The sequence below is a fragment of the Lathyrus oleraceus genome, chromosome 7 (assembly GCF_024323335.1).
Source record: "Lathyrus oleraceus cultivar Zhongwan6 chromosome 7, CAAS_Psat_ZW6_1.0, whole genome shotgun sequence".
NCBI classification, from domain to species: Eukaryota; Viridiplantae; Streptophyta; class Magnoliopsida; order Fabales; family Fabaceae; genus Lathyrus; species Lathyrus oleraceus.
Window position 1 is genome coordinate 526,098,446 of NC_066585.1, and position 23,143 is coordinate 526,121,588.

General features: G+C 32.6%; 2 protein-coding genes and 1 long non-coding RNA gene across 3 annotated transcripts; 2 read left to right on the forward strand and 1 right to left on the reverse strand.

The window, feature by feature from the left end:
- Positions 1 to 3,724: 3,724 nt before the first annotated feature.
- Positions 3,725 to 4,595, reverse strand: LOC127108494 (uncharacterized). The gene is made up of 3 exons (XR_007796051.1): positions 4,526 to 4,595; positions 4,377 to 4,436; positions 3,725 to 4,161 (listed from the first exon to the last, which is right to left on the reverse strand). It is a non-coding gene; the product is annotated as an uncharacterized LOC127108494 (long non-coding RNA).
- Positions 4,596 to 12,833: 8,238 nt separating this feature from the next.
- LOC127108492 (metallothionein-like protein 1) lies at positions 12,834 to 14,105 on the forward strand. Its single transcript, XM_051045966.1, has 2 exons — positions 12,834 to 12,983; positions 13,739 to 14,105. The coding sequence occupies exons 1-2, from the start codon at positions 12,934 to 12,936 to the stop codon at positions 13,914 to 13,916; spliced, it is 228 nt and encodes a 75-aa protein (XP_050901923.1). The 5' UTR covers positions 12,834 to 12,933; the 3' UTR covers positions 13,917 to 14,105.
- Positions 14,106 to 22,161: 8,056 nt separating this feature from the next.
- LOC127108491 (metallothionein-like protein 1) lies at positions 22,162 to 22,856 on the forward strand. Its single transcript, XM_051045965.1, has 2 exons — positions 22,162 to 22,317; positions 22,482 to 22,856. The coding sequence occupies exons 1-2, from the start codon at positions 22,268 to 22,270 to the stop codon at positions 22,657 to 22,659; spliced, it is 228 nt and encodes a 75-aa protein (XP_050901922.1). The 5' UTR covers positions 22,162 to 22,267; the 3' UTR covers positions 22,660 to 22,856.
- The last annotated feature ends 287 nt before the right edge of the window (positions 22,857 to 23,143 follow it).

The window sequence follows — 23,143 nt, forward strand, 5'->3', positions numbered from 1 at the left end:
AGCGATTTTGCTCTTGTTTTCTAATGAGATGTTACACTGTATGAAAGTGGAAAAAGCTAGTTTTGTGGAAGGACGGAAAGGAGTGTTTGGTAATTCATTTTATATCTTTTTTCTTCGTGGATACATGGACTTATTTAGTTCTCATTCGTTGATCTTTCTTACTTTTTCATATAGGTTCAAGAAAGGTCATGTTATTGGGAACATAATTATACTGGAACTCGGGGTCCCTCTGTTTTTTTTGCCTCATTCGGAATGTCAATCTAAGAAGAAGCATGACATGACCAATTCATTTGTCGCTGGCCAAGATCGAGTAAAGAGGTCGAGGGGAGTGAAAGTTGCTCCTGTAGTTGATCATATTAAAAGGGAAGGAAATGCTTCTCTTCGACTACCTTCAATGTTGGATAGTCATTTTCTTCAATCAATAGACGGGATAAACAATTTTGTGCCTGCAAGGGATTACGCCTACGTTAGTCCACTCCCCCCTTCTGGTAGGTTTGACCTGGTAAAGAAGATAGCCACCAATGTGATGAGAACGGTACCACTCTTTAATCAGTTAGTTGTCGGTCTTGAAACATTTTTTGCATCTGTTTTTTTATCCCGGGAGGTTACATCATTGAGGACTCGTTATAACCCTAGTGAGGTAAAGAAGGTTGGGATTAAAAGGATTCTCTAGAGAAGTAGGGTCGTCTAGGGCGGTCATCCCTCCTTTCTGAAAAAGATCATCTTCATGGATCTCCGACTAAATTAGTTAGGCAAATGAATGACCTCAAGAACCAACTTAAGAAGATGGAGGATGACGTCTATCAGAGTAAGCTCGAGGCGGAGATTGAATTTGTTGTTCTTCAGTGTACAATAAAAGCGTTGGCAGAATGAGAGGAAAGTCTTGTGAAAGGAGTATAAAATCTTCAGGAGAAACAGGTTACGTTAGATGCTCAACTAGAGGAAGTTTTTTATGAGGATCCTCTTAAAAAGGATGCCTTTCGGCGTGTCTTGTGTCAGTTGTGTTGGACATGTGACTTCGTACACAAGAGGGGGTGAATGATTTGTTTCAAAAAAACATAGTTTTGAAAAAAATTAGAATTAAAATCCGAGTTAGAAAATATTTTTAGAAAAACTCTAAAGTTATGTAGTGGAAAAAATAAACTTTCAGAAACTAAAGTGTGTACATTAAAGAGTTAAGGGAAAAGAGAAGACACTGGAAATTATAGAGGTTCCGTCAAAAGAGAAAAATACCTAATCCTCTCCCCAAGAATTATTCTTGAGATTATCCAATAAACTTAAGAGTTTTAGTAGTTTAAACTCTCGAACCCCCTTATACAAGGAAAAAAGAAGTTTATGGCTAACTTCCAACCAAACAACAAACTATGAAGCGAAGCGGTGAGTCTTCCTTCCAAACAGAGGATCTAAGTGGTTAGTCTCCTTTCCATAAGAATCTTGGAGTGCTTAGTCTTCAAGCTTCAAATAAACTTTAGGAGCTTTTAACACCAAGATGAGCTCTCGAACCTAAACATTGACTTTATAATGGGCTAACAAATAACCTATGAGATTTTACCATCGAGTTGATCTCAAACCGAAACAAGATTTTAATATAGGACTATGTTTTAACCTAATCTTGGTTTTATCACGGTCTAACCAAAAATATATGAGATTATGTCACCGGGTTGATCTAGAAGATAAGCAAGAGACTTGATCACACAAATCCCAAACCTAATCTTTTTACGGGTTTAGCTTCGAGCCTAAAAAAATAATCCATAATAGGATAAAATTTTCAACCAAGGTATAAAAAAAAGTTCCTTGGTGAACTTAAAATTGTATCCTTCCAGAATTACAACTTCCTCACTCGCAAAAAGACTTTCTCGAAAAACACTTCGGCTAAATTCTTAGTGAGGGAAAGTAAACAAAAGAAACGTTTATAGAGAAAGTGAGAATTGTGAAATGAAACACGTTTCTAGATGATTTGGAATATGGTAAAGGTACCTCTATCTATTGACTATAGGTTGGCTCAAAAAGGAAGTTATTTTAAGGCCAATTTATGACTTGCCAACTGATTGGTAGCATATACCAATCGATTGGTAGCCTCCAAATTAATCAATTACCAAGTTAAAAATGTAAATAAAATATGTTTATCCGTTACAACTCATTAAGATGTTGCCGTAATTGTTTAGGGCACATTTTTGAACTGACCCAATCGATTGGGTCAATGTGCCAATCAATTTGCAAAGACAAAAAATCCTTCATAGCTTTTCAAATAACTTATAACTAATTTGGCACAAATTCAAGATATTTTTGAAAAACAGTTCTAGTTTCAAAAATATTTTCGTGTGTGTGTGATTTATCCATACAATTTTACAAGAATTCTTTCATGCTTTACAAAGTATTAACTCAGACAATCGAGACAGGTATTTTTTGTACTACAAGAATTGTCAAATGCTTTCTTTCTTGTAGATACTTGCTTGAGTTCACTTCAATATGAGGTTCGAAATATATATCTTTTGGTTGCCATCATCAGATAGTCAAGTCTCATCAAACCCAAATATCCTGGTTTGCATTTTTAACCGTTTAACTGCTTTATGCTTGACTTTAGTTGTTATCACTATCCAAGACATGAACATCTTTAATAGTTGTCATCATCAAAATCGTGCTCTATGAATTGCAAAATAAGGTTTTGCTTTATTCCCCTTTTTATGATGACAACTCATCTCTCATAGATGTGGTAACACTACGCCAAATAAGGGAAAAGAGGGCGCTTTTTTTGGCCTATAACAGCGCTTTAAAGCGCCCTCTAATCTGGCGCTGGCATAGGTAAAGACAGCGCTTTTTTTCCTGGTGAAAGCGCTCTCTAAAGTGGCTCTTTAAGCCCTTTAAGGGCCACTTTAGAGGGCGCTTTTTAAAGAAAGCGCCCTCTAAAGTGGAAACTTTTAAGGGTTTAGAGGGCACTTTTACTGGAAAGCGCCCTCTAAAGTGGAAACCTTTAAGGGTTTATAGGGCGCTTTTACTGGAAAGCGCCCTCTAAAGTGGAAATTTAAAGGGTTTAGAGGGCGCTTATTTTGGAAAGCGCCCTCTAAAGTGGGTGGTTATTTAACATTTACATGCATCACATGTCTCTGTGACCATATTCTCATTTCAGGTTATGTTGCAGCCACAAGAGGTAACCAGAAGAAAATGGCATACAGCTGCTTGTTATAATTCACAAGAGCAACTAAAGGTTCTTTTTATGCTTTTATAATATTAAAATACAAATACTGATATATGCTTATTGTATATATGATCCTCTTGCTATTTGAAATGTCATGAACCGAAACCACTGCTACTCTAATTGAAATGTATAATAACCACTCTCTTTCATTTATTTGTTTATAATCAATCAATTACAACAAAAATGCAAGTATGCTGCTAGATTAGAAAATCACACTGTTTTGGTATTTTTCATATTTAACAAGACCAAAGAGCACAAAAATGAATTGAGTTGATTCAGAAAAAAAATATGAATGTGAATACATGAGTGAACACTAGCTGAAGTGCTACTCGAAAGGAAACTTCATCTGAAAAACTGTTGTATTTCTTCAAGAGTTTTTCCCTTTGTCTCGGGGACCCAAATGGCAACAAATCCTGCTGTGAAAACACACACTGTAGTATATATCGTGAAGGTTCCTGATAAAAACATAGGAAGCTTCTGGTTAGAAACAATAGATATTTATAGAAAATTAACATAGGCAATGCACACAAACCTCCCGAACTCCAATCCAAGAGCAAATTTGCTGTTAATGTAACCAACCAGGAAAAGAACCAATTGGCAAGTGTTGCAAAACTTCCAGCTAGGCCTTTGATGTTAATCGGAAGAATCTATTATGTAAAATATATTCAACACATCAACTATCACATTATATTACAACAAAGGTTTGTTCATATAGGGTTGTCATGCATATTATTATTGAAGAAAATTGTACCTCAGACATTATAATCCATGGCATTGCTCCTAATCCCAGAGAGAATGCAATAACCATGACCTGAAAGAAATTGAAAGTTTATAATAATGAAGTTAGGGAAACAAACAATAGAAACCATCATTTGTGTAATAAAGTTGTATTTACACACCACAACTCCAGCCACCGATACGAGGCTCAATGTCGCATATAAATCAGAATCTGGTGATATATATTCCTGAGAGCAAATTCAACATAAAATATATTATCCATATAAAAAACCAAAATATAAAGAAGAATTTACTGATATATAATCCTGTGAATCTGTGTTACAAATTTCTGAACATTTATGCATGAATGCATGTGTAATATCTAGTTAATGTATTATGTATATATAAAAATAAACAAAAAAAAATGTTCAAAAAATATAACAAACAAAAAAATTATTATTACCTTCAAGTAGAATGATATTGAAACAACCAAAAGACTCAAAGCCATTGCAGATGAAGAAACCTGCAATAGGAGATTTTGATTAATCTCTTATTACCCTCCAAACAAATAGTAATGTGAATGCAAAAATTATCGAAAAAGCTCAGACTCACAATAAGTAAAAGTCGGCGACCAGATTTGTCTGCTAACCACAAAGTTAAAATCGTAGCAAGAACCTAAATGACATGTAAATATTGTTCAGATTATGGTCTGATAAATTTGGAACGTTACAAATTTAGTTTCCTTTCGGTCGAACCTGAACAACACCGACTCCAAATGTTGCTACATCACTCGAAATATGCGTCTAAATCTCGGAATAACAGGAAAATACCTATGGTGTCAAAATCGAACAGCTAACAACGAATTAATAGAAGGAGGAAACGTCGTAGATCTAACAGAGGTGGAAGGAGAACGCCTTAGAAGTAGCGAAAATCGTAGCAGTGAGAACCCTAACGTGAAAAAGAACGAAAATAACAGAGAGTGAAATAACAAAACGCGCAGTATGTTATAATTTTAATGTTTACTAAAGGGGACCTTAGAGGGAGCTTGTGGAAAAAAAGTGCCCTCTAAAGGGGGCCTAAGAGGGCGCTTATGAAAGCGCTCTCTAAGGCTTTCCAAAAGCGCTTTATAAACTGGAAATGCACATGGACTTATAGAGCGCTTTTTTAAAAGCGCCCTCTAAGGGTAACCTTAGAGGGCGTTTTCTAAAAAGCGCCTTGTATTGTTGTCCCTCTATCTCCTCCTTATTTTTTCGCTTCACCTTAGAGGGCGCTTTATTACAAAAGCGCCCTCTAAAGTGCGCTGTCTATTCCAATTGTTCGCTCCTTATTTTTTCGCTTCACTTTAGAGTGCGCTTTTGTAATAAAGCGCCCTCTAAGGTGCGCTGTCTATTCCAGTTTTTGGCGTAGTGTAATATAAACAACAATAAATATTTGGAGTAATCAAACTCCCCCTCAATTAGGTAAAGAGTATACTCTACTCCCCCTGAGAGTACACTTCTTCCCCTTTGTAGAAATAAAAAAGACAGATAAATATACACTAAGATGAATTTAAATATAAAAACATAGGTAAATAAACATTTAGTAAAGGAAAAACTTGTTTTGTTAATAGAAATTACTATGAATTCAGAGTACAAGAAAAGAAATTGTTGAATTTAAGAGTTATAGAGAGCATGAGTTCAAACGCATAAGTGAGACTATTATGTGTTAAAATCATCAAAGAAAAAGGCCTTTAGGTAGTTGTGCTTGGTCTGGGATAAATGGTTGGGTTATGAAAGTCAATTTTGTCATTAATCACAATTATCTTTCCAATTATGAATTTGAGGATATTATTATTATGGGCAGTTGAGGAATAGAGTAGTCGAAGTCATCTAACTCTATGGGTGCTTCTTGACTATTTGCTTTTATTTTCTTCTTGTTTGAGAGGGGATTTTCAATTACTTTTCCATTGATCATCTCAAACTTCATTGATGGTAGGACTAATTATCCTATTTTAGTTCTTTCTTCCTTGAACTCTTCATCTTTGAAATCATATCCAGTATCTTTCAAAATCTTTGTGATCAGATTTTCATATGGCAGTTATACTCCTTCTTTCATGTTTTCCATCATTTACTCGTTCATGTGTTTTGCCAATTTCACCTTGATTTTGTGTTCTATTAACGATATTGTTTCTACATCAACTTGGGTTATGAGGATGAAGTTGCTTTTTCTTGAAAAGAGTATGAGATTGATCACATAGTGAATCATATGACTTTCAAGGTGGATATATCCAGCAGTGAAGGGATTTGGCATGTTGGGTGATGGATCCTTCATAACAGAGGATGCAGTGAGCTGGTGGTTGTACTTTTCTGCTTTGTCTCCGAGTTCGACAATGGGATCTTCATTATGGATATTTAGAATATTTCCAAATTCTTCTACTGATAGAGTTATTATATGCCTTCTTTACTTCAATTTAAGGTATTCCATCTATGATGTGAAGATTTGAGTAGAACATCTTGACTAAGGATGAACATACCTTCTTGGAGGGGATACAGAGGAAGGTGGATAGGTTGAGTTCTTCTAAGCTTTTGAAGAATTAACATTCCTTGAAATATTTTGGATCTAGGATGTGAATTCTTACGAGGGATCAATCAATAATGAATGAAGAGAGTGAAGACTGGATGTTCCAAATAAATGAAGATGCTGAAGATTTTGTTGTCGCTGTCGTCTGGATCGTTAGGACATGTGTTATGAAGAAAATGAAGAACATGTTATATTTTAATTTTGCAATAAAGAATTTCACCATAGTTGTTAATATCAATCATAGTGAAATATGAAACATATAAGTTGATAAAATAACTGTAATTAATTATTTTTTAATTTTTATTTAATAATATAAGTATATAAGTCAAGGGACACATGCTTTTTTTATATAAAAAAAATAAATAAAAAATATTGATGATGGAATTCAAATTTCATAATCTTTAATCTATTGTCACAATTATTATTATAAATCGTAATGAAAAATATTTTAATAAAAAAAACTCAAGAATAAAAATAAAATATTATTAAGGTTGACAAAATGACCATTATTATTTTGGTGAAAGAATACATGTTAACCATTATTATTTTGTTGAAAGAATCCATGATAAGTTTAGTTAAAGAATACATAGACCTTGAAGAGGCGTATAGAATACTTGCATTCATGTTTGGTTATAGTGGACTAGATTCTTTATGCATAAAGGTGAAATTCGAGGGTTGTAGAGAGACAAGAGGTAGCTCTCCCATTAGAGAAACGATTTAGTTAAGTTTTTTTTTTTTTAACTAAACGCAACTTAAATCCCCATCTTGCATGTTTAGATCTTTCCTCAAATAAATTATATAGAACATCAAATATCATGACAAAGACTATTATTTATTTTTTTACAAATCCATTCATCCTTATCCATATTAAAATATTTATCTATCCAAACAAAGTATCATCTATGAGCGGAGAAACATATGAATGTAGTATTTAAATAAAACATAGGAATGAAGTATTTAAATAAATAGGATAAAATAGATTTATTAGTCTCTTTAAAAAAAGGTTTTGTTTTGTCTTCTTTGTCATCTATAAAAGAGAGGTAATTTAGGGTCAGTAAAACACCTTAATCTTGATTGGTTTTTATTTAAATAAATTATTATTATTATTATTATTATTTAAATTTTTGTATGGAATTTTGTTAATTTATTACAATTTTGTGCTGCATTTTTTCTTAGTAGTTTTGTCGTAGTGTTCATTTGATTCTAATTAAGGGCTTATTCCATCAATGATTTTGACGTTTTTTATTGGTGTAAGTTCTAGAGACTTATAATTTTATTACATCTTGATATTTTATCGAATTATCTATTAATAATAAGATTTAAACATGTTTGTAGTCCTCCTAAACATTTCAATCTTCACTTTTAATCTCTCAAATTTTTCTTTTCAAAAAACGGTCTTTATAATATTTTTCATCCATACTTTTGGTCTCTCTAACTAACGTTTGTTAACAGATGCTGGTGTGGCATGACAATGAAAACTTTTCATTTCAAAGCATACACGTGACAATGTCAGTGTGACAAAGATGCTAACATGGATGACACATGGCATTTTGTCACTAATTTATCTTATTTATATTAATAAAATTTGTTGCGATAGAAACTTTGTCGTTAACGTGAACATCATACCGAAATTCAGAAACTACAGCTAATTTGTAGTTAATCCGTAGCTAATTTCTAATTAACTCAAATACAACATTCTTTTGACCTAGACTTTGTTTTTTTTAATGATCTTTTGCATGGAAGTTTATCACATTATAAACATTTGTCATAAAAGTTTAATTTATTTTATTTGAAATTAATCAAATATGAATTTTTTTAAGCACCGATTTTCTATGAAACGAAAACAAGGTAAAAGTTGAATTATGATTGAATTTTAAACTATTCTTTTGCAGGGACTTATCTCAAAATATATAAAAATGATCTAAAAAGTTTCATTACATTATGAATAATTCTCGATTTATTTTGATTATTCGATCGAGACACATATAAATGTGTTTTTTCAAGAGGCGAAAATAAATCAAAATAAGCTAAAATCAATCAAAATTCCACAAAAAATCTTCAAATCATTTTTATGTGTTATGTAGTAAGTTCTACAAAATTTTAGCTCAAAATTCAATCATATGAAAAAGTTTGCGTTAGTTGTGTTTCATGAAAAATCGGCAATTAAAAAAAAAACTTATTTAATTACTCTCACATCAAACAAAATTCAATTTTTGTGAGAGAGATCCTTGTAATAGTATACACTAACATGCAAAAAAGATCATGACAATAATTAAATTATGTCACCCTTTTTACCACTGATAGGGTTAAATATGTTGTTTTGTCTCTTGAAAAAAACACATTTATACGTGTTTCGATCGGAAAATAAAAGTAAATCGAAACTTATTTAAAATACCATGAAACTTTGCAGATCCTTTAAAGTTGAATCATATTCAAATGTTTGCATTGTTTTCGTTTCATGGAAAATCGACAGTTAAATAATTTATATTTGATTCATCTCAAGTCAAAAAATAAATTGTTAGAGAGATCCTTATGATTTGATAAACTTTAATGTCAAAAATCATTAAAAAAATGAAGTTTAGGTCATAAGAATGATGTATTTGAATTAGCTAAGGATTAGTTGCGGATTAGCCACATATTAACTACGGTTTTTGGGTTTTGGTATGATGCTCATGTTAGCGGCGAATTTAGCGGAAAAAAATTATATCACTAGAAATTTTATTAATATAAAAATTATAAAATGGGTGACAAAAGGCACGTGGCATCCATGTAAGCATCTTACCACGCTGGCATTACCACATGTTTGGCCAATCATAAATTTTTTCATATAACATGCCATGTCAGTTTCTTTTAATAAACTTTAGCAGGAGAGACCAAAAGCGTGGATGAAAAGTATTAACAGGATCATTCTTTAAATAAAATTTTTGAGAGATTAAATTGAAGATTGAGATATTTAGGCGGACTACAAACATATTCAACTCTAATAATAATAATAATAATAATAAGTTTATTATGTTTGTTTTTTAAAGTAATAAAGTACTTAGAGTAGTTAGTCGATTTGAAGAAATATTAAGTGTTACTTAATCATGAGACATCATGAAACATAAAGGTATTATTCTTAAAGTATCTACAATCAAGTTTATTGTAAAGTGGGATAACATTAAAGTATTAAGATTATTATGTGGATAAATTGATGATCATGTCTCATGGATCATAGATAGAGAGTTATCAAATTTTCACATATGTCTAAATATTATGAGTAATATTTATATAAGACTTATTTACAATGAGAATACTAAATAAAATATTATGCAAGTGTCATAAGTTATTCTCTTTGGGATAATGGTGTATACCACCTTTCAATCTGAATTTACCATGGTCTGTGAATGTGGAGTCAAATACTTCATTATCATTCAAACGATATCCGTAATACGATAACCATAAAGATAGTGTTGATAGGTACTCCATAAAATATGTTAATGGACGTGAGTGACCTAGATTTAATTTTCATGTCACGTATAACAAGATAAATGTCTTTAGGCTCAATATTGAATTAGGCAACGGTGACACAATCTATGTCTTGTGTTCAATATATACATAAGATAAAAAAAAAGGTAATTTTATCCATAAATAATATCATGGAAATGTTTCATCATATCACATGACATTATTTGTTATTTTGGTAGTAGTGGTGTGTATCTAAATATTGCTCGTTATTTATTATATTAAATGTGTGATTTAATATAACTATTAATGTTACGAGACATATAGGGTCACTCGCATAAGAACAGATTATGAGAGATAAAATAAATAAGTGAATCCTATTTGATTTTGTTGTCTTATAATTCACAAGTGTTAATTAGAGAAATGTGGAACATTGTAAGGTACACTATGCTTAAGTGAAATACAAAACATCCTAAGGTATGGTATATTTAAGTAGAACACGGAACATCGTAAGCTATGTTATGCTTAAGTAAAATACATAACATTGTAATATATGATGTATTTAAATGGAATATATAACATCTTAAGGTACTATGTGAAATACGGTACATTATAAGGTACGGTATGCTTAAGTGGACTTGTTAAGCTTGCAGTCCACACAAGCGGTTCTATGAATAGAACATTTGTGTTGAAGTATTCATGCTTGACAAAATTTAATTTGTAAAAATCTAACACTTAAGAATCTTGGACTCTCTCTCTCTCTCTCTCTCTCTCTCTCTAATCTTGGACTCTCTCTCTCTCTCTCTCTCTCTCTCTCTCTCTCTCTCTCTCTCTCTCTCTCTCTCTCTCTCTCTCTCTCTCTCTCTCTCTCTCTCTCTCTCTCTCTCTCTCTCTCTCTCTCTCTCTCTTCATTCAGATCAGCTAGCACAGAGATTGAAAACATTATATTTTGTGGACTGAATAGAGGTGTTGTCGTTAGTCCAATGCTCAAGATCTCTCTTTATATTTTGCATCAATAGAAAATCACCACAAGAGGTAATCATCTTATTATTGATCAAGTTCTTTCGTAAGGATCGACTTAAAAAAATTGTTTTTCGCAACGTATTTTGTAGCAATATCCCTCCATCTTCAACATTGTAGAACACGAGTCATGTATGTACACAATTTGTTATTTTATGCTATTAACTTAGATTATGTGAGTTTGTTCGCACTTTTAATCTTTTCGTTTTTAATAGAATTTGTATTATTTTTATTAAGTATATTCGATCAATTTAAATGAATGAACATTGCTTGTTTTTAATCCAAAATAAAAGCATTTAAATTGATGGAGGTATGTTTGAATTTTATTTTATTTTATTTGTAGACAAATTAACAATACTCTCTCTGTTTCTTTTTAAGTGTCATTTTTTAACTTTTTACACATATCAAGAAAGTTAATCATTATTGATATTTTTCAAACAATAATTATTCTTTTACCTATAATACCCTTAATTATTTATTACATTCATTTTACTTTTTCTCTCTGTAATAATTACGTAGGAGTAATTTTGACAAAAATACAGTTAATACTACCTTGAACTTTGTAAGTGACATTTAAAATGGAACAATTTTTTTTTCAAGTGACACTTAAAAAGGAACGGAATGAGTAATTATTTAAAAAATTCATTGATACAAGTTTAATATCTTAAACATAATAATTATTAAAATTTCATTCGCACAACCATAAAGGTACGGGGTCTTGAATTCGACCTTGGAAAATTTTAATTAGGAATGTCAACGGGTAGAGAATGTTTGGAGGATGATTTCCATCTCCCCACCCGCCTCCCAATTTATTCTCCATTCTCGTCCTCGATCCCCGTCATAGGAGAATATTTTTTTGCATCTTCATCCCCACAGATCCCCGTGGAGATCCACAGAGATCAATTTTAAAAAAAAAATTTACACATTTTGATCAAAACTATGACACTAGTATTTCATTATTTTTTTTCATATATATTTTGCATCAATATCAAAAAAAATACAAAAGCACTTGCGGTTGCTAATTTTTTTTTATAAAAAAATTCATCAGAAGTTGTTGCTACCATGCATGCCCTTGTACAAATATGATGTAATGACACAATACATAAGCAACAAACAAAACAACCATATTTAGTATTTATCTCCATCTATCCTTAAAAAAGCTATTCCGTCAATTTAATACCACGATACCACTTTTGTCCATTGTATGTGGATGATTATGTGCGAGTGTTGCAAATCTATTGATATCAATTTCATTCACACTTGTCACGAAAATATAACCACATGTTACTAATAAAAGTAAAGTAAAATTTTAAAAAATAATTATCAAAAGCACAATAAATAAAAGAAAGTGATTATTGTGATGATGATAAAAACAAATGAGATGATAAATGGAGGAGACAAAGAGAATTGGAAAAAAAATACAATGTGTATATTGTATATCTTAGATAAATCTTTTTAGAATTTAGTACATTATACAATTTCAAAAAAAAGCTCTTAATTTTATACAATATGACAATAACATCATACATTTTTTATAAATTTTTGTTATCAAAATTATATAACATTAAAAAAATCATTTAAAGAAACCAAAACAAAAGAGGCCTTAACTTTATCTCTAAAATAGTCTTTCCTTGAAACCACGAATTCTAACCCACCTTTAAACTTAATATTTCAGTGCAATAAATTTCTTAAAATAAATTCAAAATCAATTTTTGTGCAAACCAATTAAGACACTAATCACATTTGACTTGAAGCAAAGCATGCAACAATTTAATCGCCAACCCCACAATAAGACGTGCAATGAAAACGATGTCTACGTGGAAATAATCCAAGGGTAGCCTTGTGGGCCCAAGTAACACAAGATTACAACACGTGGACGGTCAAGATTTCACAAATTATTCTCTCCCACCTTATAAATTGAGGGCACGCAGCACCATTAAAAGACATCAATTGTAGTGAAGATAACAGCACCATTAAAAATCTTAGTTTCTGAAAATATGTCTAGCTGTGGTTGTGGAAGCAGTTGCAACTGTGGTGATAGCTGCAAGTAAGGATTCACCACCTTAATTCTTTCGAGTTTATTGTTTATCTTATGAATGAATCTTACATATATTTGTTAATATAATATTGTATTTTTTAAGTACTTTTTGGTTGGGTTTTATGAAATTAGATACTTCCATTTTTTATGGTTACTTTTGACTATCCTCATTCTTATTATTATTCTAAACAAAAATTAAAATAAAGTTCATATTTACTGAATAATTGATTAACCTGATTTTTATAATTCAGATTTTTTAAATTTATTAAACAATTTAAATTTAAAATAAATTCATTTAAAAATTTAAAAATCAGATTTATTGACATGAAATGTTTTAAGAAATTTGATTATTGGGATTAGACAATTTAAATCTAAAATAAATTTTTACTTTTTAAAATTAAGAAGTTTTAAATTAAAATATAAACCCAACAATCTTATTGGTTATTTGTCAAAAATATAGAATATTTTGAAAAGATTTATCACTACTCAAGAAAAGTAGATACTTTGTAAAGAGTTATGTCTTTTATTAGCTGCCTCAAAAGAAGAAAACAAAAGTTTTTGTCTTTAATTCTCTCCATAGATTTTTCTCTTTCAGATTTTAACTGTCTAAAGACTATGAATTGATGGCCAATATTGAATCAATTGTCACTTGAATATCTTAAAAAGCTTTTTGATGGTATTAAAATAAGATAAGGTTTCCCTTTAGCCGTCCATAAATTAAAAACATATATTAATATGTATAATTGATTTTTATTGCTGTGCAGATGCAGCAAGAGGTCTAGTGGATTGAGCTACTCCGAAATGGAAACCACAGAGACCGTGATTCTTGGCGTCGGTCCGGCGAAGATCCAGTTTGATGGTGCTGAAATGAGTGTTGCAGCTGAGGATGGTGGCTGCAAGTGTGGAGATAGCTGCACTTGTGACCCTTGCAACTGCAAATGAATATGAAAGTTTGAAGCAGAGATATTGGAGGCAATATATGTAATGATATGATGTAGAAAAAGCATATCATATATGTTTGCTTTTTTAAAATAAAATAAAGTGGCTATAGTTGCTTTGTGTTTGGTTGTCTTGTGTAATGTTAAAGCTAATTATAGCTAATATCAATCATAAATCTCTGCTTATTATAAATGGTATGTTTAGACAAATCTTATACATTATGGTATTATGTATATATTTTTAAATTAATTATTATTTTTGGTCTAAAACACTAAGTTATGGCCGGATTGAGTCCCTCAAAGTCAAATTTGAATTCATTTTAAATTCTAATTTTTGTCATTTTTTATTGTTAATTGATACACTTTGATCATAGATTCATGTTCGTGATGATTCGTAGATGAATTTTGCATATTTATTTGTCAATTCCATGCATATTTGGTGATTTTCCAAGAAAAAATAATCATTGTTGTTGTTGTGCAATTGGTCTTGCATGAGTAGGGAAAAAGAAGCTTAAATCCAAAAGTAATCAGGACCATTCGTTGCAGTTGTTTGTTGACTAGTTTCTGTGTCAGATCTCGTGTCACATGTAGTTGTCCCCCTTTTCTCTTTCCCGTGATCTTGCCATATCCAATTGATAACACTATTATAAATAACACATCTTATCTCTGTCGCGAAATGACTTTTATCTCGATTACACATACGAGGTAACGAAGGGTGACATGATAACTTGCCATTTTTTCCTCGATTTTAGAAAGTAAATGGTCATTGGTTCGATCCCTAGCAATAACATATTTTTATTTTCCAAATTTTGTTGCGTGTGTCATATACCTCTCGGTTTTATTTAAAATTGAGGTAATAAGGTATACTTTTACTTTGATTTTAGGTGATAATCGAGGGGTTAAATCTTATTTATTTTCATATATAATTTGTTTTAAATCTCATTTTCACTGGCTTGTATCATATCATTATAAATTTTATTTTCACTAGTTTGTATCATATCATTATAAATCTTATTTTCATTAGCCTGTAAACACATAATATCAAATTTACATTGTTGTAAATCTTATTTTCACTGACCTGTATCATTTCTTATATAGAAATTACAAAATATATGACAAAATTGAAATATATCATATCATTTTAAATCTTTTAAATACATAATAATAAATTATCATTGCTTTCAAAACCAAATGTACACATTTACATTATTCTCATCAATACAAAATACACACATTTACATATTTGCATATAAAAATGACAAAACCTATGTACATATACAAATTAATATTATAACAACCAAGAAAAATTATTGTTGTCAAGATTCAAAAAAAAATGAATAGAAGGCAATGATCCAATGTGATCGGATGTCATTTATATCTTCTTTTGAGTATGGTGTTCTGTCATTAAACTCATAATTAAAACAAACTTTAAACTACGATAAGCTAACAACAACAACATTAACTTAAGAAATATAAATATGTGTATATATATGTATACCTGGTGCTTCATCCATCCATTTGTAATGTCTATATCTTATAACATAGTATCCCCAAGAATAGTTGTTGGGTTGTTTTCGTCACTACGAATAATTTCATATATTTATACCACTAATACACACAAATAATACAGTCAAAAAGCACAAGTAGTATACTTACTTTTGGATATCCATAGTTTGGCTTTTAACCAAGTAAATTTTGTTTGATTGCATTATGTTCTTCAATCATTCTACACATGTTGGTTAAAATTAAAAATGAATAGAAACTATTCAAATCTAAAATTAAAATTTGAATATTAAGAATAATACCACTTACGCATTCAAAGTGTTAACCACAACTTTAGGCAGCACAAAGCGCAACGAGCAAAACACAATTATAACATTTTTCCTCGGACATATAACAATTAGTTGTCAATGTTCAATGCATAAAAATTCAGAATAATTAATAATATGTATAAATTTGATTTATAAAGGAAAATACAAATTAATATATACTTACTCACAGTAAAAACGGACCAAATAATACTCTTTGTTCTCTTTCAACTTTTCTTGTATGTAAACAAAGATATTGTTTCCTGTCGAACCGTGAGTAAGACCAAGCCGCGATGGATCTAAGAAATACTACTTATTTGTATTACTTTCAACACAGAACTCATGCATGAACCTGCAAGAGTCAAATCTTTATGTTAATGTACAAGAACTTATGAATATAAATAAAAATCAACATAAAAGCTATACTTACGAACACCAAATTTGTAATATGGAATTGTCTAGGTACTCATGTCCCTTCAAATCTTCATTATTTGAATCCTTAGAAAGTACAAATAATTGACTTGGATCATGACTTAATGTAATATCCAGGAACGGGTTTGGAATACTTTCGAATATAATTGATAGTCTCTCAATATTATCTAGTTTTGGTGGTGTGGTTTCAATATTGCACTAGTTGACAGAAAAACTTTCTTTCGTGCTTGTACCAATCGTAACTTTCTCAACTGCTTCCACTTGAATTTCCGACTGATTTGAATTTGTGTGGTCTCTCAAGTTGACGAAGATATTTTCTTGTTTGATCTAAGGATTAACCTTTGGGTTGGCCATGATCTATCTGTTAATCTAATCATCATTCTTAGATCTTATCCTTGATCTAAGCATCGACCTTTGGGTTGACGATGATCAGTTTGTCTTCATCTAAGCATTGACTTTCGGGTTGACGACGATCTTGTCCTGTAATGATCTAAGGCATCATCAACCTCCATGTTAATGATGATCTTATCATGTGCGATCTAAGCACTGACCCTTTGGTTGGTGATGATTTATCTCACCTTGATCTAAGCATCAATCTTCGGATTGACGATGATCACTTTACCGTGATCTAAACGTCGAGCTTCGGGTTGATGACAAACTTGTCCTATGTTGATCTAAGTATTAATCTTCATATTAACGATGATCCTTTCCTATTTGATCTAAGCATCGACCTTTGGGTTGACGGTGATCTTTTCTCATTTGTAGGTCCAAGCGCTGACCCTTGAGTTGGCGACGACCTATCCCACGATTTTAGCATCAAGCTTCTAAGTTAACGATGATCTTTTCATGTTTGATCTAAGCATCAACTTTCGGGTTGACGATGATCTTTTTAACTTTGATATAAGCATCAACCTCTGGGTTGACAACAACCTTTTTATCCTTGATCTAAGCATCGACTTTCGGGTTGACGTCGATCTTTTTATCCTTGATCTAAGCATCGACCTTCGGGTTAACAACGATATTTTTATCCTTGATCTAAGCATCAACCTTCGAGTTGACAACGATCTTTTTATCCTTGATGTAAGCATCGACCTTCGGGTTGACGAAGATATTTTTATCTTTGATCTAAGCACCGATCTTTCAGGTTGACGACGATCTTTGATCATACATGTTCAAAGGGTTGCAATGTGTCATACTTGTTTCTAATTGGTCGCAATTTGTCATGCTTGTTTTTAATTGGTCGCGATTTGTCACTATGACTTGTTTTCCTTTTATGTTAACATGAAAATTATTATAAATATGAGTCCAATTACATAGTATAGACAAAAAAAAACTACACACAACTACACCAAAACTCAAATTCGCGCAAATCCATTTTGAACTCGATTTTGAAAAAAAATGTAGAAATTGTGAAATTATGATGGAATGAGGTATAGAAGATAAATAGGTGTTTAGATCTACAAAGAGACATGAAAAACGAGTTTAGATGGAGCAATATTGGAGCTTGATCGGAATTTGGGTTGCTCATCAGTGTTCATCGCATTCTTGAGGTTTTTTCGCTTAGGTAAGGCTTGACCATTGTATTTTGTGTGATTTTTTTTACATAAAATTGTTTCTACACTTACTATGTTTTATATCCTTTAATCATTTGTTCAAAATAAATTGAAATATGAATTTCTGAAAAATTGGTGTTCTTAGTGTTATTGATGTTCATGAGTGTTCATGAACATTCAAGAACAAAAACCCGGAAAATTAAAAAATCAACCGTTTGAAGAAAAAATGCAAAGTGATTCAAAACATCAAGTTATGGCCGGATCGAGCCACTCAATCAAATTCAGGTTTACTTTAAATCCTAATTCTCACCATTTTTTGTTGTTAATTAATACACTTTGATCATGGATTCATGTTCATGACGATTCATAGATGAATTTTGCATATTTATTTGTTAAATTATATGCATATTAGGTGATTTTCAAAGAAAAAGTAGTCATTGATGTTGTTATTGTGCAATTGGCCTTGCATGAGTGGGGAAGAAGAAGCTTAAATTCATAATTAATCTGGGCCGTTTGTTGTAGTTGACTATTGACTAGTTTATGTGGCAGATAATGCGCCACATGGCGTGATCCCTCCTTTTCTCTTTCCCATGATCCTACACTACCCCATTCACTAGCCTTATCATGCACAACGCATCATGGTCGCTTGATGCAATCAGGCGGCCCACACGAAGTCAACTCCCTTTCCCCTATTGACCAGCTTTGGGCCCCTCTCAATTAGGCATTCTCCTCTTTTACCACACGCCCCCTTTATTTCTTTCCCTTTTTTTTGTATTTTTTGACTTCAATACCATTGTTTTAATTTACTACCTTTGTTTGCACCCTTTTCTTGTTTTAAATTTTTGCTATTTGTTTTTTTTATAATTAATTAAATTGATGATTTCAGGATTTTTATGAACATTGTGAATGCTAATAATCAAAAATCTATTTTTATTCTCCATAAAAAATCAAATTGAATAGTTGTCACAATAAATAAGAAAAATCAAATTATTTTCAATTAAATCATCATGTTTACAAGTTAACCTACATCAAATCCATTTTCAAAACTGAATCAATTATAATGAACGTAATTAGTTAACTTAAAAAAATATATATAAATTAACTTGGATTAGAAAGGGAGCAGGTGAATGTATTTTTGTTTGTTTCTCGAGTATCGGAGGCTTAGTGTACACTTTGCTGGAACCAGTTACTCGTCTTCCACCTAAAATCAATCTCAGCTCACCAAACTAACTTTTTACTCTGATGCAATCAAAATAAACTTTTTCATAAAAGAATAGTGTTTTATCCATTGCTACACGAATTATAAACAGATGATCCAGCCTCCATAGTGCGAGCATACAAGTAGATGTTAAACCGCTTGAATGCGACCTAAACATTATTCTCTAAAATCAACCAACAAACAAATATTTTCTATAAAGAACTATTCGAGACATGCACAAATACATATTTCACAAGGTGTCGCCCAGCAGGTTAAAGGTCGGTCGCCCTATAATCATATTATACGAAGAAGGGGCATCACTAACCAGATATTTGACTTTTATCTCTTTTTCCTGCTATCTAAAAGTGATCCTCAAGGTGATATGCCCATTTACACGTACACGTACATGTTATCTCTTTTAATTCCCTAACTTTCGCACTTAACGGTAATGACCACGGGGTCATAGTTAAGAGGATGGATGACAACTGCATCTTTCCCCGAGAAGGCGATCATGGCTTGTGAATTTGGCGCTTGCTTTCGGTCTTAACTTTAAGGAGGTTTTCCATACTCAGGATCTGGCGAGCATACCTGCTTTGGGCGGAGTTGGTTTCCCTGCCCTGGCTAATCCTTAAGCTACGGTGTTAAGTGTGTGGTACGCATTTTTACTACCTACTTCTTAAAGATCATCTTGGGATTTTTTGGGTCTAGGGCTTCCAACATCGTCTCGCCTTCGCGGGTTATACTTATTTTCCGAATGGGGGGAGTTGCGCCTCACATATTTCTTGAGGTTTCCCTCATGTATTAATCTAGTGATTTCCTATTTGAGTTAGTAGAAATCTTCGGTGTGGTGTCCCTTGATAATATAGAACTTGCACCACCTAAACAATTCAGAACCCATCACATTTGTCTTAGGAGTAGGCGCCAGAGGGATGTTGTGAAGGTGGAGAACCTCGTACCAGATTAGCTCGTGGTGAGTGTTCAAGGGTTTGAAGTTCTCTGCCACCTTACCTACCCTTTTGAATGTAGTATGGTCCTTTTTGGGTGAGGTATAGTTGCTCTTTCTCTGGTGATGTGGGCCACCGACCTTGGGAACGTGCTCTTTGACATCGTGCGCCTTTTTTTCATTGTTATTCTCATCACCCTTTATGTAGGACTCTACTCTAGTGACCACTTCTGCCAACTAAAATGTTGGCTTATGGGGGAGGGACTCGTTAAATTGTTATGCCTCAACTCTATTTTGGAATGCCACCATAAACATTTTTGGTTAGGTGGGACGACCTTGATGGTGGCCTCGTTAAAGCAGTAGAAGTAGCCCCTCAGAGACTTTGATGGACCCTGACATATGTTAAATAGGCGTGTGGTGGACATCTTTCTGTGGCGAGGAATTGGTGTACTAACTTCTTTACCAGTTTATGATAGTTGTTGATGGAGGCACGGATAAACCCATATACCATCGAAGGGCGACGTCCCTAAAAATGCTAGATAGCAGCTTGTACTTCAGGGAGGCAGGTACTCCTATAATGGCCATCTTTGTATTGATGGAGGCGACATGCTCGTAGGGATCTTTGCGCCCATCAAAATTGGCCAAGTATGGATGTTTGAAACCCTCGGGGCATATATCCCCCATATCTCATCTGAGAGCGGCTAGGGGTCTAACATTTACATCTCCTCTAGGGATTGGAATCCTATTGGCGTTGTTTGATATTGTGGACATCATCCTCCAGCGTGTGGTTATAGCGACGTAACTCATCCATGGAGGCACGCATCTCTGCTAGAGCATCGACATCACCAATACTACTGGTATCTTCTGGTGTGGGGATGAAGCTCTCCTGTTTGCCATGGATGTAAATGGCTAGGTGTATGAGTGAAGGGTAACAACATGCAGGGTGATGGTGATGAACACGGTGTGGCATATGATAGTTTTACAAAGACCCACGATGGACGTCATTGTACTAGTTAAAAAGTACATGTATGTGTGTTCCTCCTTCAAGGGAAATGAGACTCAGAAGTCTTAGTAGGTATATTACGTTGTATGGTAGTTAATGCTTGTCCAACATAAATATCCTCATTTCCTTGCAAAATATGTAAGATGGAATGTCCATTCTAAAAAACTCATTGTCCAAAAAATACTATAAAAAGGCAAAAGCAAGAATAAGTCATTGGCTTTACCTTAAAACAAGTAGGTTGGTGTGCGTATCAAAGGCCACCAAACGAAAATTGCATGTGAGCTTAGGCAAGAAACTAGAATTAAAGAGTTATCGATAAAGAACGAAGTTGGCAAGACAAGAATAAGATCTTTCACAGGTTGCAGATGACAATAAATAGAAAAATGATGCTTTAGAGATCTTTTATATGTGCCTTTACCACTAGAGATCATATGATCTACTACGCACCATCGACGATCGATATTTCATCAAAGATTATGCAAAGTACTTAAGTTCTCTAAGGAAGACGAAGAATCATTAGGAACTAGCATAGGAACACACATCAGATTTATTACTAGAAAGATACTTAATGTGTATGTTACCAATAATAGTGATGTCCCATCAGAGCTCTTCATCTCCTCATGCCAATCAATCGGTCTAGAACGTATATAGCAAACACGTATCTTACAAAGCAATAGCAAGGGTTTGGGGACAACAATTTGTGGCCGCTCACAAGGCAATGGACGAAACCTAAGCAAAGGAGCGCATGCGAGAAACAAGTGTTCCTCCATCCTCGTTGAGAATAGACAATTTCACCTCTAAAACATTATCAACAGTCCAGATCAATCGAACCAGTGATGACAATTCACGCCACACTCCTCGCTTGCGGTTTTAACCACCTCAACCATAAAAGAAAAAAAATGTCATTTTTAAATAATCAAATTCATTCTTCCTCATTATATATTTTTAACTTTTTCACTATTAACTTCTCTCTATCGTACCGAAAACTTATCCTACCGCTTCAAAATTCTATTTCTCATCAAACAATTGTTTCTCCAAAAGTACAAAAAGCAAAAACGTTGCGGTGACTTTTATATTCAAATATGATTTGTTAATAAAAGTAAATTTATAAAATCAATAAAATATCATGTTTTGTGAAAACCAATCAGCAAGCATGCAACAATTTTATCGCCAACACCACAATAAGACGTGCAATGAAAACGATGTCTACTAGGAATTGATCCAAGCGTAGGCTTGTGGACCCATACAACACAAGATTACAACACGTGGACGGTCAAGATTTCACTGATTATTCTCTTCCACCTTATAAATTGGAGTCACACAGCATCATTAAAAGACACCACTTTTATAGAAGATAACACTAACCAAGCAATTAATATCAATTGTTGTTTGCAAAAAAAATCTTAGTTTCTGAAAATATGTCTAGCTGTGGTTGTGGAAGCAGTTGCAACTGTGGTGATAGCTGCAAGTAAGGATCCACCACCTTAACTCTTCCTTACATTAAAATCTATATAATTATTTTTTTCTATATGGTTATTAATCTGTTGGTATTTATTTTTTTTCTTAAGAATCAATCTTGCAAAAAATTTGTTAATATTTTATTGGATTATTTTGATTTTTATTGCTGTGCAGATGCAACAAGAGGTCTAGTGGATTGAGCTACTCCGAAATGGAAACCACAGAAACCGTGATTCTTGGCGTCGGTCCGGCGAAGATCCAGTTTGATGGTGCTGAAATGAGTGTTGCAGCTGAGGATGGTGGCTGCAAGTGTGGTGATAGCTGCACTTGTGACCCTTGCAACTGCAAATGAAGTGCAACACATGAAAGGTTGAAGCAGAGATATTGGAGGCAATATATGTAATGATATAATGTAGAAAAAGCATATCATATATGTTTGCTTTTTTAAAATAAAATAAAGTGGCTATAGTTGCTTTGGGTTTGGTTGTCTTGTGTAATGTTAAAGCTAATTATAGCTAATATCAATCATAAATCTCTGCTTATTATAAATTGTATGTTAGAAAAATTTAATTTAATACATATTATGGTATTATGTATATATTTTTAAAACTATATAAAAAGTATTGAGAATAAAAATAAAGAGAATCATAACTTTTTAAAGAGCATTTGGTACCAATTCATACTTGTTAAAAGTATAGATTCTCTCAAATAATTGAAGAATGTCATGTGTAGAAAGAAAGATCCATCAATCATAGAGAATCTTATTATATTAAGCATTTTTTTCGATAGAGTTGTTTGTTTCAATGATCCAAATTTAGGTGTATTCGGCCAAAACA

Bases quoted from the DNA above. Each gene is read 5' to 3' on its own strand.
- LOC127108492 (XM_051045966.1), top strand. From the start codon at position 12,934: ATGTCTAGCTGTGGTTGTGGAAGCAGTTGCAACTGTGGTGATAGCTGC. The intron at 12,984-13,738 runs GTAAGGATTCAC...ATTGCTGTGCAG, and splicing joins AACTGTGGTGATAGCTGCAA to ATGCAGCAAGAGGTCTAGTG.
- LOC127108491 (XM_051045965.1), top strand. From the start codon at position 22,268: ATGTCTAGCTGTGGTTGTGGAAGCAGTTGCAACTGTGGTGATAGCTGC. The intron at 22,318-22,481 runs GTAAGGATCCAC...ATTGCTGTGCAG, and splicing joins AACTGTGGTGATAGCTGCAA to ATGCAACAAGAGGTCTAGTG.